The following is a 17416-nucleotide window of genomic DNA, read 5'->3' on the forward strand; positions in this document are numbered from 1 at the left end:
CCTGGTGTGTGTCTGTGTGACTTAGGGACACTAAGAAAGCCAAAAGGATTAGCAACAAACAAAGAAAGCTTGTCACCTTTGTGCAGAAGCCAGCTGGCACCTCTCAGAGACAACCCAACCAGCTCCATTTTCACTAAAGCCAAGCTGCAGAGCATTGCAGGCCTGAATAGGCTAGGAAAGGGGGGAAGAGGCCAGGAGCGTGAAGGAGGAGCCCACTTCTTTTACTGCAGGTGACACAGGGAGAGGCAAACCCACAGATGTAAAGAAACTCTAATAAGCAGTGTAAGTTCACTCTTCAGGGATGTCTTGAAGAGCTTTGGTCCTTCGAAAGCCCTTTCTGATTTATTTTCCAAACTTAAAGGGGAAAGAGAAAGTCAATGGTCTCAACATTTGCTTTAGTTAAGTGACCTAAATAGATTGTAACTCTTGGCCACCAGCACTTAGATAAATCAATGTCCTATATGTGAGCTAGGTGCCACCTGGACAAGGGTTCTCGTGGCTTTCGAGAGCTCCGGACTGGCCAGAGTAGCTTTCTGGGGAAATAAAGTTTCTGAGCAATTTTAATGTTTGCTTTTGCATTTGAAAATCTGTCCACTGCAGAGACGATTTTTCTCTGGGGTCATGTGATGCCCTGAGGTCGGTACTTCAAATCCATCTGTGAAATGCCATTTAAAAAATAATCTGTAAAATTGTGTCTGTTTAATCAAATAAGAGAGATTTGGAGAAAAAAATTTTTTTGGATGTGGGGAGTAAGGGGCATTGAGACAGGGTCTCTGTGTAGCCTGGCTCTTCTGGACCTTATGTAGACCAGGCTGTCCTTGAGCTCAGAAATCCACCTGTCTCTGCCTCTGTTGGGATTAAAGATGGGTGACACATGCCTGGCTGTCACTTTGTTTTTCAGTGCTCATTCTATGGGGATGTTAAGTAATCGTTGTAATTATTAAAGATAGCTAAGCACGTCATCATTTTAGTGTGCCTTTTCAGATACTGCTATACATGATCTTAGAAAGGGTTCTCCAGTAGGGTTTATTGGCTTGGTTTTAAAGGTGAAGAAATGATAAATGCATATGTTCCTCATGTGGTATATTGTGCCAGCTTTTTAAAAACTGCCTGTGACTTATATGTTAGCAAATTCATCTGATCTGCAAAATGGCTAAAGTTGTGACTGCAAGACTGAGGAAGTCTGGACTGTTTATGGTACCTCTAAAAGATGACCAAAATTAGTAACGCGATAAGGTGATAATGGGCAGTCTCTCTTTTGGTTCCCAATTGCATGAGTCTTAGTTTTATGATAGCTCAGCATCCATGTGTTTGTAAAATACTGTAATGTGTCACATAACTGTAGCATAACAGTAAAATAGGAAAATTACTCCCTCTGTATTTTATGGGCAAAAATTATAATCGTCATATCGTAGATGAATGATGTTTTTCAGTTAAAGGGTAGTCTGGCTAAAATAGGATTCTTTTAAAATGTCATAAAATACACAAAAATATATTTATTCTTTTTAAAGTATCTATTAATGCTACAGATAGATGAACTTCATTGTGACGTTTTCATATGTGTACATAATGTGCGTTGGTTACACACATCCTCTTCTATTACCCTTTCACCCTCCTATATTTCTTTTAAAAACAGTTTTCCTCCATTTGTTAAAGAAAAAAGAAAAATTAAAAAGTCTCCCAAACATACACTGTAGAGGGTGGCCATGGTATACTTAGTTGTTGTTGTGTTGTTTCGTTTTTTGCCACCATTTCAGAAACAGAGCCGTGCTGTTGGGCACCAGGAAATCTAAATGATGTTTCTAGGAGTCGTTTTACAGCCTAAGCAGGCAGGGAAGCACTCCAAAGTGGCGGAGGTCAGAAAGAGGAAATGCTAGGGACGGCCCCTCTTCAAAGAGAGAGCAGAAGAGGAAAAACATGTTTCTCAGGAATACCTAAAACTGCCTAGTGTTCCCTGAGCATTTTTTACAATAATATTTTCATAAAAATATTTTAGTTGACGGATGCAGAGGAAGAAAAATCCTGTTTTATAAGCTGTAATATCTTATCAATATAGTTTTCAGTGGGGACAAAAAAAAAAATCTAAGTGAACTTTCACAAGATAACCCTAAGAAACATCTCCACATATGGTCCCAAAGATTTACAAAAATAAGCGAGTGGAAATAACCATTTTGTGGAAAGAAATCTGTTTGGTATTGCTCTGAGCTGCCGTTAGAGTCCAGCCGGGCTTCGTTTCTGTCAGGTATTGTGATAATCCAGTGTCCATTTTCATTCAGGGAGTTTAGAGGAGGCATTGTTCTATGTCCTCAGAATAATGTTTTCTTTAAACAACTCTAACATCAAAATGGCCAAACCGTCGGACGGATGCATGTTAGATAAAACAGATGGGATTCTCAGATCGTGTGCCGTTCAGCCGTTTGATGGAATTCGCGCCACCCTGACCAGTGAGCCCAGATGGCGCTTAAATCTGTCACTCTTTAACGACCCTACTGTTTTTTAAAAATATTTTTATATTGAGCTCATTCAGTTTAATCTGAGAGATTAATCATTTCCAAGGTCTGTCCGGGGAGGGCCTGACTGAGGACTTTCTCCTGCCAGCTGAAGTGGTAAGATGGCACGGGACTCCGCCTACCTGGTGGAAGAGTCCTGGACGGAGGCCCTGTAGGCTTTGGGCTTTGGGACATTCATAGACAGCAGGGTTGAGAAGCCCACCCGGGGAGTAGTAGCGGTGTCGCTGAGGGACAGGGAAGGACATTTGGGAAAGGCCTCCGGGGTGTGTGTGTGTGTGTGTGTGTGTGTGTGTGTGTGTGTGTGTGTGTAGATGAACACTGACTCGGCCAGAAAACTCACTGCTGTCGCCAACCAACCTCCGTGTTCTGCAAGGGGTCTGGTGCTGGCTGCGGCCTTGACGGGATGGCCCTCACGGCAGAGGGATGACCCAGTGGGAGTGCCACCTGGAGCAGACCCCCAGATGGATGAGCCTCTGAGATGGTTCTAGAAACAATTGGCTTAACACTAGAATGCTCACCAATCTCCTAGGGCTTTCTCCCAAGGGCTCCTAGCCTCTCTTTTCCTTAAATTACTATTTTGAGACAGTGATTTGGGCCATGAGGTGCTGGCCAGCGTTCCCTTCCGAAGTCCTAACCTCACATTTGTCTGCAGGGCTGCTTGCAGTTGCTCCGTCCCTGCTGGGATTAGAAAAGGGGAAACGCATGGTTTTTCATTATGCAGTTGTGATTTTTACCCCCTGCATTTGCATCTGATGTAGCAGGTGTGAAAATACGGTACAGAATTTACAGCATTAATGTGAAAATTTCCATTACCACTAAAAGGCTACCAGCGATGGCCAAACATTCGCAGAACTAAGGAGGCCCTGCTGCCTCTAAAGATGCTCCTGGCAGTGTCTGGGTGTGCTGAGGTAGCATTGCTGTGGGTCATGTGACTGCTGCTTCTACCCAGGAGTCTCCTAGAGGGATGCTGATATGCCTGGGGCCCAAATGTCCTAGGTCCCCTGAGTTTCTACCCACTGAACTCAGGTTGGAATGCTGCTTTAGGATGGAATTTCTTCCTAAATGAGACAGCCTTCATGAAGACCATCAGGGGGGAACAGAGAAGCAAGCTGTGCTGGGAGCTGTGTTTTGGGAAGTTTTAGGGCTCTTGGAGACTCAAGGTCCAAAATCATTGTATGATGGCACATAGCTGTAATCTCGACACTCTGAAGGCTGGAGCACAAGGAGTGATACTGGTTCAAGGCCAGCCTGGCCTACTTAGTGAGTTCCAAGCCAGCCAAAGGTTCATAGTGAGACCCTGTTTTGCAGATAGGCTTTGTACTGTCTAAGCAGAACATTGAGCCCTTACTTAGTATGCTGATGGTAAGCACGGAACAGCCTGGGTTGCAACAATATGCAGGTTGTGGAAGGGACTGCATGGTTGTCCTGCCTCAGAACGCTAAGCCTATCCATCCATACACCTAAGGAAGAATGGAAAGGTTGCCTGCCATCTGCAGCTTAGGGTTTGATGGTAATTAGAAAGATAGGATTTTGTATGTGTGATGGCTTCAATTTACAAAGTAAAATACGACAATTTATGGGAAGCAACTAATGGTTTCCACATTAAATATGATCTTGATGGGTCTTAGGGGTGGCTCAGTCAGTAGAATGCTGTGTAAGCTTGCAGCTCTGAGTTGGATCAGCAGCACCCATGAACAGAAGCACAGGCTTGTCCACCTGTAACCTAGCACCAGGCGACAGCTTCCGTGAGAGACCCTGCCTCAAAAAGGCAGGTTGAAGCTGAGTGTGGTGGTGCACACCTTTAGTCCCAGCACTTGGGAGGCTGAGGCAGGAGGATCTGTGTGAGTTCAAAGCCAGCCTGATCTAAATAGTGAGATCTAGGACAGCCAGGGTTACTTAGTGAGACCCTAGTTTTTTTTTGTGGGGGAGCGTTGAAAATGATTGAGGAAGACACCTGACATCAACCTCCTCTAGTACACACACATACACACAGTCTTGATGAAGTCATATAACACGTATAATATTTTTAAAATTACTACTTTTTTATTACATTATATATTCTATAGTTATAATAAATATTCTCTCTTAAATTTATTTTTTTACTGGTCTGTTTATTCTACTTATTTAATTTCCTCTAAAAACTAAAATCTTTGTAATATTCCCATTGGAAAATGGTCTGTTTTGAAACAAAAGGAGCTGATACAGATATGAAGTTGTAGCTGTTGATTTATAGATATAAGCAGAAGGATTCTTATAGGAAATAAGCTTGTACCCTTTATTGTCAATTAAAGAAAATAGTAGCAAAAATAAACCTTCACCATTGATATCTTCTTCGCTGCTTAAACTTATGAACGGGACCTGTCAAGAGAAAGAGTAGCTAGATACAAGCTGTCTGTTGCTTGTGTTTAAACTTGCTCTGTAAGGATGAGTCCAGGGCAGGGACCCTATCCTGGGTCCACAGTGTAGTTGGTGGTGACCTGGCCAGGTCCACAGCACTGGAGCCACTCCAGGACACGGGATTAGTTAAGGAAAATGAATGCAAAGGCTATGGTAAGTTGAATAAGACATTAACACAGATGGAGAGGTCAGAAGTCAGGTTCAGAAGAACCAAGGCTTTAGGGTGGAATGAGATGGTCTAAGAGGGGATAGGCAGGAGGTGTCCTGCTGCTAGGCCATGTGCTCTGCCCTGAGCCACATCCGGACATGAGGGCCTGAGCTATGAATTGGGAGTGACCTTTGTTGTAGTTTGAATCTGAAACCTTGCCTCTCAAAGGCTTGGTGGTAAACTGATAAGGCTTAGGAAGTGATTGGATCAGAGGGCTCTGACTTCATCAATGAGCCAACCCATTTGTCGTTCATCACTTGTTGATGTTGCAAGTTCATGGAAATAAGGAAGTGGGCCTGGTTGAAGGCTGTGAAGAGGGACCAGGAAGATAAATACTTGGCCCTAAGCCTGATGTCTTAAATGTGATCCCTGGAGCCCACAGGGTAGAAGGAAAGCACCAGCTCCTGGCAGGTTGTCTTCTAGCTTCAACACATGCACACACACACACACACACACACACACACACACACACACACTCACACACTCACACACACTCACACACTCACACACGCACGCACATACTTTCTAAATACATGAAAGAAGTGAAGGGGATAGCTTGTTGCTAGCCTCTTCCATACTCTTCCTTTCTATCTGCTGTGAGGTGAGCCCCCTTGTTTCACCACAGGCTCCTCCCGTGGTGTTCAGTCCCACACTGCATGAGCTCAGAAACAATGGGGCCAAGCATCTCTGGGCTGAAACCTCCGAAACCGTGAGCAAAACTGATGAAAGGAGCGTAGGTGCTGAGACACTGTGAGGAGCACGCGACAGCCTGCATGGCCTCCCTCCCTCCCTCCCTCCCCCTCCCTCCTTCCCTCCTCCCTCCCTCCTTCCCTCCCCCCTCCCTCCCTCTTTCTCACTATCTCCACCTGTTTGTAAAATTTCCACAACAGGGCTGAAGAGATGGCTCAGTGGTTAAGAACATGTATTGTTCTTGCAGTGGGCCCGAGTTCAATTCCCAGCACCCACATCAGGCAGCTTACAACTGCTTGTAACTCCAGATTCAGGGGATGGCCCTAATCTTAGATACATGCACATATACAGACAAACACACATGTACACATAAATAAATAATAATAAAATATTTAAAAAAATTTCCACAACCTCTTTTCATAGTCATGTTTTAAGAATCACTGGTAACTGGGCATGGTGGTCCACACCTGTAATCCCATCACTCAGGAGGCTGAGGCAAGAGAATCATGAGTTCAAGACCAGCTTGGGAAACTTAGTAAGGCCCTAGTAAAAAAAAGAAGGAGGAGGAGGAGGAGAAGAAAGAAAGAAAAGAAAGAAAGAAAGAAAAGAAAGAAAGAAAGAAAGAAGAAAGAAAGAAAGAAAGAAAGAAAGAAAGAAAGAAAGAAAGAAGAAAGAAAGAAAGAAAGAGAGAAAGAAAGAAAGAAAGAGAGAAAGAAAGAAATCAGTGCAGATAGGGATCCATAAGCCTTACAAATGCTGGGTGTTGCCTGGAGGTAGTTTCACACGCCTTTAATCCCAGCACTTGGGAGGCAGAGGTGGGTAGATCTCTGTGAGGTCCCTGGTCTATAGAGCTAGTTCCAGGATAACTAAGGCTACAAACACAAAGAAACTCCGGCTCAAAAAACCAAAAAAAAAAAAAAAGAGAGAGAGAAGAAAAAACAAAAACACCAACAGAACAAAATGCTGGGCACTCCTAGACACCTGCTTTCCAAAGGTCGTATTGATTTGGGTTGCAATTTCAATCCATTGTTTCATTTTCTTCACCATGAATGACTTTCTGATTTATTGAGAGATACCTCCAATTGCATGGATAGCAGGGAGCTCCTTTTCATTCACCACAAAGATCTGGATTTTTAGCTAACAGCTGTTACAACTGAGATGCCTACACACTCCATACTGTGCGCAATACCCGTTTCACAACTAGAGACAGGGCTCTGTACAGCTGCAAGACTAGTCTGGGCTGAATCAGTCTGTCAGGTTTCCACAGGGGTATTTTTTCCTTCATATTATTCTAGTGTCAAATCTAGAAATCATTAGACGCTTCCATGTGTACAAAGGATTCCTAAAAGATGTTCGCTGTCCTGTCTGTTCAGTGGTAGAGTGGTTATCCAGCATGCACAAGGCCTTCGGTTCTGTCCATAGCCTCAGCAGAAACTAAGTTCACTCTCCTCATTATTGCATCTTTTCCCAAAACACGAGCTGCTTGCATTTTCTAGACACCTGCTCTAGAGACAGGCATCATCAGCCTCACTGTAGCAGAGGTTAAAGTCTGCCGTGGCTGCTCATTCCTCCATCCAGTCAAATCAGACACACGGGGATGTCTGAGCATTTCACACTTGTGAAATGCCTTTACTGGTGGCTTGGGAGAGTGGTTTCTAGTCAAACAACAGCAATAACAAAGTAAACACTGGTTAATGCAAAATTAACCCTCAGATGTCAGCTAAACCACTTTCTATCCTTCTGTCCCTACCCTGCTTGTGTGAACATAGTAGGTTCCTGTTGTGGGCTACTGGACCATGCTTGTTCCTCTTAACCCCATTCCTCAAAGAGCAAGCCAAAATTACCAGAAAAAAATCACTGTCCCACTGTGTGTGTATGTGTGTGTGACTGTGTGTATGTATGTGTATGACACTGTGTGTGTGACACTGTGTGTGTGACTGTGTGTGTGTGACTGTGTGTATGTATGTGTATGACACTGTGTGTGTGACTGTGTGTGTATGTGTGTGTGACTGTGTGTATGTATGTGTATGACACTGTGTGTGTGACACTGTGTGTGTGACTGTGTGTGTGTGTGACTTTGTGTATGTATGTGTGTGACACTGTGTGTGTGACTGTGTGTGTATGTGTGTGTGACTGTGTGTATGTATGTGTATGACACTGTGTGTGACACTGTGTGTGTGACTGTGTGTGTGTGTATGTGTGTGTGTGTGTGATATGTGAAAGCAAGGTGATCATAGTTATCATAATGGGCAGCATAGACAAAGCAATGTTCATAATGGCCTAACCCTTAAAGGACAGTACAGACAAAGTGATTTTTATGATAGTATGATGTTTATGAACCTTTGGTAATAGCTAATTGATCATGGTGTTTCCAGGTATGAAATAGATGAGAAGCCTACTGTGTTTTGTTTGTCCTATGTAAGCACAAGAATTCTCAAACAAAAGAAAAAAAGGCTACATCGGGTGGTGGCAAAAGGGAATCTTGGCTCATGAACCAATTCCCAGATTTGAGCTAGTTTGCATACCCAGAACCCCTTGAATGAAGAGACAGCCAGGTTCTCCTGAGGGAGGACTTTGATAAAATACCTAAGAGTTTTACAGTTAGTTTTACAGTTTGTAGTCCTTCCCCAGAGGGACCTACAGACTTTTATGAGGGTGACTGTACACTGGGGGAAAGGAAACAACCAGACTTTCCAGGGTCTGTTGGATGCTGGTTCTGAATTGATGCTGATTCTGGGAAAGCCCAAGAAAGATTGTGGCCCTCCAGTTAAAGTCGGGGCTTGTGGGGCCGATGATGAATGGCGTTTGAAGTCTGACACCGTAGGATTCCCCCAGTTCCAGAGTGTATAATTTGGGTAGATAAACTCAGAAGTTGGCAGAATTCTCACATTGGTTTCTTTATCATCAGTTTGTAGTCAGACTTTCTCTGTCCCACCAGTCAGCTCTGTCCTACCAGCTGGTTCCTAAATAACCACACAGAGACTTAGTTACTAGTTATAAATCCTCAGCTGATAGCTTAGGCTTGTTACAAACTAGCTCTTACAACTTAAATTGACCCATATTTCTTATCTATGCTCTACCATGTAGCAGTACCTTTTCTCATCATGGCATGTTCATTTCCTGCTTCCTCTGCTCTTGCTGGTGACCCTGCCCTCCTTCTCAGTGTTCTCCCAGTTTGGCTCTCCTGCCTAACCTCTTCCTGCCTAGCTATTGGCCAGTCAGGTCTTTATTAACAATGAGATTAATACATATTCACAGTATACAAAAGGATTATTCCATAGCAATCCATTTTTTAACATCAATTAAAAGAATAACAGTAGTTATCATATTTAAGTTCATGATACTAAAAGAATGTCCCTAAAGGACATTGTCACCTATTCTAAAATTTGTAATGTGTTTGCCATTGTACGTTGGATAGTTTTATCATGTTAGGCATAATAATGACCTGGTTAAATATACAATGCATTTGCGATTGTACATTGGATAGTTTTATCATGTTAGGTATAATTACTTCCTGGTTATTGTTTTCACTTGGAAGTTAAGGACCACATAAAGAGTTATGATTGTGTGTCAGGTTGACAAGGAGTGGACTTGTGATGGCTGTCCTTGGTTGTCAACTTGACTACCTCTGGAATCAACTAACACCCAAGTGGCTGGGTATACCTGTGAGGAATTTTTTCTTAATTAAATCATTTGAAGTGGGAAGAGCTACTTTTAATCTGGATCTTTGTGTGTGTGTGTAGTTTTTTTTTTTTTTTTTTTTTTTTTAATTTAATATGTAAACAGTGTTCTTTCTGCAAGTTTGCCAAATGCCAGAAGAGGGCGCCAGATCTCACTATAGATGGTTGGAAGCCACCATGTGGTTGCTGGGAAATGAACTCAGGACCTCTGGGAGTGCTCTTAACCTTTGAGCTATCTCTCCAGGCCATGTGTGTAGTTTTTTGAGACAAGGTTTCTCTGTGTAGTCCTAGCTGTCCTGGAACTCACTCTGTAGACCAGGCTGGTCTCAAACTCACGGAGATCCACCTGCCTCTGCCTCCTGAGTGCTGGGATTAAAGACATGCGCCACCATGCCTGGCTAGTGATAACTGTGGAACCAAAATAAGACCAAAATGCTCTCACCCCAAAACTAAAGGCCTAAGACTGCTCCTTTTAGCTACAGGCCATAAGTTACTGGAACAGGCCAGAAGTTACTGAGACCAGTCAGTTCAGATTCCAGAAACCAGGAAGTATATAGTCACGAGGTAATGCCTGCCAGACTATGGAATGTCCTCTCCCTGGTTTCCAGGGTAACTGATCACAGAAATGCCTCCACCTGAGGGCAGCCAATGAGAAATGGTGGCGGGCAACCACTCCCTTAGAAGTAATTTCTAGAAGTCCCTAGAAGCGAGCCAATCAGAATTGTACCTGTACTAGCACCCCTAAATGATGTAACCTTGTGACTTTTCCCTTTAAAAACTGAGCTTGCAGACAGGTGGGTGCTTCCTCCAGCCTCCACTGCGTTGGATGTATTGGACGAAGTCCCTGCCTAGGCTTGTATTGCTTTTGGATATCCAGAATTAAACCTTGCTTTTGCATTCCGGCATGCTCGTCTTTGGTGGTCTCTCTGGGGGTCACAATCTGGGCACAACAATAACAATCGTTTTAAGTCGGAGAGTAATGCTGGAGATGCAGTTGAATTGACGGCGTGCTTGCCTGGCATGCAGAAAGCCAGGGCTTAGTCCCTACCACAGCACAGAACAGCCATGCCTGTTATTTTAATACTCAAGAGTAGAAGGCTGGAGAGATGGGTCCAAAGCTGATACACTGGGTGCTCTTATAGAGAACCCAGGGTAGATTCCCAGCACCCACATGGAGCTCACAGACATCTATAGCTCCTGTACCAGGGGACCCAATACCATTTTGTGGCCTCTAAAGGTACTAGGTATACATACATATAGTACATGGACATTCGTGTAGGCAAAAGACCCATACACATTTGGAAAAAAAAAAATTTTTTTTTAAAGAAATAAAAAGAGGTTTAGCTATGTAGCTTGGTGCTATCATGTACGAGTTCTCAGACTCAGTCTTCAAAACTGCAAAATAAAAAGTTTTTTTTCTAAGTGAGACAGTTTGAGGGGAAAATGTTGTCAGTAGCAGCACAGGTCGTGGATGGATGTGTGGACACTGGCAAATAAACAAAAGCCATATTCTCTTGACCAGCAGGAAATGGGAACATAAGCTGTGAGGTCGTTTGATATAAGGCCATGGAATTTGGACTCAGCTTGGAGGAACAACAAGAAGTTTCCATCAGGAAAAGGCTGTACGTGACTGCTTTTCAGGAGGATCCATCCTAACCATGGGAAAGATGGAATGGAGCACTGATGGAAACAGACTGAAAATTATTTCTAACGTCCTGCTAGGAGGTGACAGAGCCATGAACTCACACATGGGAAGAGAAGTGTGAGTGGCTCTCCTTTGTCCTGAATTCATCTCCCAGACCCGAGGCACAGCCCCACAAACACTTAAAAACTGGGCATGGGGATGGTGGTACACACCCGTAATTCCATCATTCTCGAGGTGTAGGCAAGAGGACTAGAAATTCAGTGTAGTCTTTGGCTACATGGGAAGTTCCAGGCTAGCCTGGGATACAGTACCTGAGATCCAGTCTTAGAGTTGGTGGGGGCGGGTGATGATCTCAGATCACCAGATGCTCTTGGCATTTGGAGTACATTGCCCTATGCTTGTATCTAAATATCCACTGTGACTGTAAGATTCTGTAGTTGAAGACGTCTCTCTGTGTCATCTCTCATTTACAGACTATAATACTTATTCAGCAGCAACAAGAAGTTTTACCATGGTTTTCTTCTTATTTTATTTAAAAATTGAGTAGCAGCATTTATGCTCTTTTTCGGTTTGTTTGGTTGGTTTTTGGCTTTTCCAGACAGGATTTCTTTGTGTAGCCTTGGCTGTCCTGGAACTCACTTTGTAGACCAGTCTGGCCTTGTACTCACAGAGATCCACCTGCCTCTGCCACCTGAGTGCTGGGATCAATGGAGTACACTCTACCGCCTGGCTTGGATTTTATGTTTTTAACCTATAAAAGCTGGTAACCTGGGCTGGAGAGATGGCTCAGAGGTTAAGAGCACTGACTGCTCTCCCAGAGGTCCTGAGTTCAATTCCCAGCACCCACATGGTGGCTCACAACCATCTGTAATGAGACCTGGCACCCTCTTCTGTATACATAATAAATAAATAAATCTTAAAAAAAAAAGCTGGTAACCTGGTCAAGGTGTTGGCAGGCGATGGCTCTGGGGGATTTGCAGCTGTCAGTCATTCGTCTGACAGATATATATTGAGTGGGGAGACTCGGCCAGAGGTAAATGCCCTGAGCCATTGTGCACTGATTGATGGTGGCTCGAAGTAGCATAAGAAATGGCTAGATGCATTGGGAGTGTGTTTTGAGGCAGAACCAAGTGTGATTTTCGGTGGATCGGATGTTTCTTGGTTGGAAAGACGAGGAGTTGGGGAAGCATCTCAGGTGCCTGGGAGGAAGGAGTTGCTCTCTACGGAGGTGATGAAGCATGTTGGCAGGAGCAGGTCATACATTTAGCTTGGAACCTTATCTAACTTTAGGCAGCCGCTAGAATTCTGCCTTGAAGTTTTGAGAAAGAGGTCCAGGCTGGAGGTCTGCATGTAAGCATTGTCTCCAGAGATGATGATCAGAGTAGAGAGGCTGAGTGGTGTCCCTTCTGAATGGATATAGGGCTGACTGGATCACTCCAATAGGAAGATATGAAGACAGAGAGGTGTTGGGATGTTAAGGAGAAAGAGTGTTTCTAGGAAACCAGGAGGAGCAGTGAGGTGGCTGAGACTAACTCTGCCACATGCTGCTGCTGCCAATAGGTAAGTATTCTGGAACAAGAGAATGGGCTGCTGGATTTAGCAGCATGGAGGTCACTGCTCACCGAAACAAGAGCAGATTTGGTAGAAGCATCATTACCAGTGAACTGGAAAAGTGCTTTTGTCTTTGGATAAGGCAGCCGAGGATAGGGTACCTCCCCAGGCGAAGGACAACTGGAGACCTGAGGACAGATTAAGCCAGCTTGCTCTTTCTTACTTTTAAAGATGTATTTATTTATTATGTACACAGTGTTCTGCCAGCATGTGTCCCTGCACTCCAGAAGAGGGCACCAGATCTCATTATAGATGGTTGTGAGCCACTTTGTGGTTGCTGGGAATTGAACTCAGGACTTCTGGAAGTCAGTGCTCTTAACTGCTGAGCCATCTCCCCAAACGCCCCCCCCCCCCCGCCCCCGCCCCCGGCCACTTAAGCTTTTAATGAGAACAAAAAACAGTGAAAGCACATCTTGCAGGGCTGGAGAGATGGCTCAGCAGGTAAGAGTTCTTGCTGCACAAGCTTGAGGACCTGCATTCAAATCCCCACCACAGATATTTTTTAGAAGGAAAAAGAGGAAGGAAGAGAGGAAGGGAGGGAGGGAGGGAGGGAAGGAGGGAGGGAGGGAGGGAGGGAAGGAGGGAAAGAGGAAGAAAGGACTAACAGTATGGAGCCGGGTTTATGTCTGTAAACCCAGCACTTAGGAGATAGAGGCAAGGGGCTGGAGAGATGGCTCAGTGGTTAAGAGCACTGACTGTTCTTCCAGAGGTCCTGAGTTCAATTCCCAGTAACCACATGGTGGCTCACAACCACCTGTAATGAGATCTGGTGCCCTCTTCTGGCCTGCAGGGACACATGCAGACAGAACACTGTATAATAAATAAATAAATAATTTTTTTTTTTTTAAAAAAAAAAGGAGAGAGAAGCAAGAGAATTGGGAACTCAGGCGAGTTACATGAGGTTCTGTCAACGAAAACAAGAAAGAGAAGGAAGAAAGAAAAGAAAAAAGAAGCCCCTGCAGGGGTTAGGTGGGTAGACCAGAAGTAGCAGGAGGGAACTGATTCCCTCACAGCTGAAGATCAAGGTCGACTCAGGGTGATGTACTCTTTAGAGCAGAAAAATCAAGCTCCACTCTTCAGGCTGGTGCACTTGTGTGCTTAGCATGGGAAATATGGCCAGAAGGGGAAGGCCCGCCTGGGCCCTGGAGAGCTGAGGGTTGGTGTGTGCCCATACGGGTGAGACGGCACTTGTGGACAGTCATTTGCACCTGATCAGGTAGCTGTGTGTGTGTGTGTGTGTGTGTGTGTGTGTGTGTGTGTGTGTGTGTGTGTGTGTGGCCCAGGGTAGGTGACCCTGACAGGCAACAATTGTAAATGGATGTCAGGAATTTCTGTAATTGAATGAATGGCCCACACTTTAAACTCTCTCCTCGACTCCCCCCCACCCCCCATTACTGGTCTCCCTGGCTAACTCTGACAGTGAGGGATGAGTTTTTCTTAATATTGTTCATGGGACAACACATTTTTTTTTTTTTTGTTTGTTTGTTTTTTGAGGCAGTGTTTCTCTTTGTAGCCCTGTGGTAGTCCTGGAACTTGTACACCAGGCTGGCCTCAAACTCAGAGATAAACCTCTGCCTCCTTTGGGCTGGGATTAGAGGCAGTGCACCACCACACCTGGCCAGGGCTAACACATCTTAAATCAAGAGATTGGAGCTCTCTTCAGCCTTTGTGGTTGACCTTAAATTGACCTTCATTATCCCATTAAGGAAATGAGGCCCAGTACATTACAACATTACCAGTTGCAAATGATTTCTATTATATACATACATACATACATACATACATACATACACACATACTGTATGTATTATACCCCTTGTGTATATACTAGATTTACTGGAAAATATCATTTATAATTATAATCTATGAACTATGCAATCCATCTCTGGAAAATGTACATACAATTCAGTGAATTTCATGACTTTAGTTTATTACAGTGTTGAACAACTATTGTCATGATCAATTTTATTTATATCCGTGTTTTTTCAACCCCAAAGGAGATTTCCTGTGCTCATCAGCCGCCGCTCCTCATCCCCGAACCCCCAGCCCTAGGTGGGCGCGTACCCGCTCTGTGTCTCCGTGGGTTTGCCGATGCGGCCTGCCATGGAAGTGGGAGCCCGCGCCGCTCCGTGAACTTCTCACGGGGTCCCTTCTTGACATAATGTTTTCGTGGTTCCTCGTGGTTTAGTGTTTGTCAGTATTTTGTTTCCTTTTATAGCCCAATGCCTCATCAAATATATCTTTTAATTTTACTACATTTACTTACTTTGTGTGTGTGCACATAGGCAAGTGAGCAGGTGCGCACATCAGAGGACAAGTTCTCTCCTTCCACCGTGTGAATCCTGAGGATTGAACTCAGGCTGTCAGGGTTGGTGGCAGGCTCCTTTAATCACTGAGCCCCTCACCAGCCCAGTGTATTCCAGATTTAATTATGCGTTGATCAGCTATAGAAATATAAAAAGCACTTCAATGAAAATTGGGTACAAAAATTTGAATGTGTTTCTGGGGTGTAAGTGTGAAATGGATTTAGATTTATACATTTTTGTTTGTTTACAAGATTTATTTTAATGATGGGGGTGGGTATATGCATGTAAGGGCTGGCATCCACAGAGGACAGTGGCATCTGATCTTCCATCTTCCTGGTGCCAGCGTCACAGGTGGTTGTGAGCCACCCATTGTTCATTCTTGGATCTTCTGGAATAGCAGCACATGCCCTTACCTGCTGAGCCATCCCTCCAGGCCCTTGCTTTTATTTCAATATATAGGCCTAGCTGATCTGGAACTTCTATGTGGACCAGAATAACCTGGCATTTGTAGCCAGGCTCCTGCCTCTGTCACTGGAGTGCTGAGATAGAGATGTGTGCCACCACACCCAACTCTGCCCTCTTGAAGACACTCGGAAGTGGCCTATGGCACATTGTCGCAGTGTTAGGAGTAGAGCTGGAATATCAAAGTTCTGCCGGGGCTATCGGTCCTTAGGACTGTAGCCATGGTCTCTCTGCACCCCAGACCCCAGTTCTCAAAGGGCCATGTTTCTCTTTTCTAATGCTGTAGCAGATTACAGTTAACAGGGTAGAAAGTGGGGCGGTGGGGATGGGGGTGGAGGGTGGGGGGGAGATTCCACCTGCACTGGCCAACATGTTGGGGAAAAAATCAGGTTGTTTCAGAATCCATTGTTTACTTTCAGCTGCATAGTAATCTTCAAGTAGGTTTCCCTTACAACCTCTCCAAAGATGGCAGGAAAGGCAGCCAAATGCCCGAGTCTGGGCTGGGTGGGGGAAGCTTGTAATTGCCTGTCGCTCTCTGGATTTACTTGTGCAGAGCACCAATTAAAAATCTTAAATGTGGCTTTTTCAATGGGATTACATTATGTCTTTTTTTATTATTATCAAATATGAGTGCACGTGTGTGTGTGTGTGTGTGTGTGTGTGCATGGAAGCACGCACGCGCACATATGTGCCTGTGTTTTAAACATTTCCATAATGAGTTCCCAAGTGCTTTTTTGGCCGTGGTTATTAAAGCTTGTGTGTTTGCAATTTATTTGGCAAAATGCCTTTTGTGAAGAAAGGATATAGTGTTCTCTTGGTTCTTTGCCCAAAGTAATTTTGGAGAAGTCTGTGACTGTATTTAGTTCCTGTCATTCACTAGAGACAAGTCATTGTAATTACATTTGATCACACTCAGTTTACAGTTGTTTTATCGTGTTTTTTTGTGCTGAATATCTACTCAGACATCATAGCAGAACTTAATGGCTACTGTTTTATTTGTTCATAAAATGTTTTATGGCCTTTTTTTCCCAGCACACATCAGGTTTCAATCATCACCCTTGCATAGCAAGAGGAAGGCAATGGATAAAGAGCCATCAAAATCCTTGACTACATAAAATTTTATTTCAGGTCACATTGCCATAAAAGATATTGAACGTATTTTGTGGCTTTTTCTCCCAACATGCTCATGTGGTAGGAGGGTTACAGTATTCAAGGAAACTATATGAAATGTGGAATTTAATTCACCTAAGATGTCAAACATAGGTACATGTTTTCCATTGGAATAGGTAGACGAGTATTTTACATGGAGGCCCCTGGATAATACAGAGTAAAAGAAACCAGCATATTAGTTATTCTTGGGATTTACAGGCAGGCTATCGTCTTAACCAAAAAGCTACCCATTTTGCCACTATTTCAGGTCTGTTCCAACATCTGCACTGTGACAGAGTTATGTTACATGGTGTTGTTTACATGTAGCCACAAATGCCGCAAGCTCTTCCTGTCTGGGATGGTCCGGGTTTGAGGATTGCTAAGACCAGCAAACCCACCTGCATCCACTTGCAATCTTCCAAGTGCCAATTCTCACTGTGTCTTATTTTTCCTAAAACCTTGGTCCCAAGACCTTCTGAAAATCGCTCCCAGCCTGTGTGTTTGAGCCTTTGGTAGCTGTGCTGAGGAAGCGCCCTGTTAAAAAGGTGTAATTAATAGGAAACTTTGACATCCAGCTGAGGAAATTAGTTTGCATCAAAAAAGGCAAGATAAAGGATTAAAGAAATTTTAGTCCTAATCTAATTAACACCAATTAAAAGATGCAGATGAATTTGCACCAACAAATTGTTAATTATGCACCAATTTGCCTTTTCTGCAACCAAACTCACATCAGGAAAGTATTCTTATCTTTTTGTTTG

At 43.9% G+C, this 17416-nt stretch overlaps 1 protein-coding gene across 8 annotated transcripts in view; it reads left to right on the top strand.

Moving 5' to 3' along the window:
- The window catches only part of Clybl (citramalyl-CoA lyase), a 233793-nt gene that overhangs the window by 55293 nt on the left and 161084 nt on the right, over positions 1-17416 (top strand). The window contains exons 1-2 of one of the 8 annotated variants that reach the window (XM_042285336.2): positions 2410-2606; positions 11008-11247. The exons of 2 other annotated variants lie outside the window; for them this stretch is intronic. In XM_042285336.2, the coding sequence (XP_042141270.1) occupies positions 11144-11247 (104 nt within the window). In that variant the 5' untranslated portion in view covers positions 2410-2606; positions 11008-11143. Of the gene's footprint in view, positions 1-2409; positions 2607-11007; positions 11248-17416 lie in introns of those variants that run through there. 5 more of the 8 variants (XM_042285335.2, XM_042285337.2, XM_076545602.1 and 2 more) reach the window with 5 other exon arrangements.

This window comes from Peromyscus maniculatus, chromosome 9, assembly GCF_049852395.1.
Source record: "Peromyscus maniculatus bairdii isolate BWxNUB_F1_BW_parent chromosome 9, HU_Pman_BW_mat_3.1, whole genome shotgun sequence".
In the NCBI taxonomy this organism is placed as follows: Eukaryota; Metazoa; Chordata; class Mammalia; order Rodentia; family Cricetidae; genus Peromyscus; species Peromyscus maniculatus.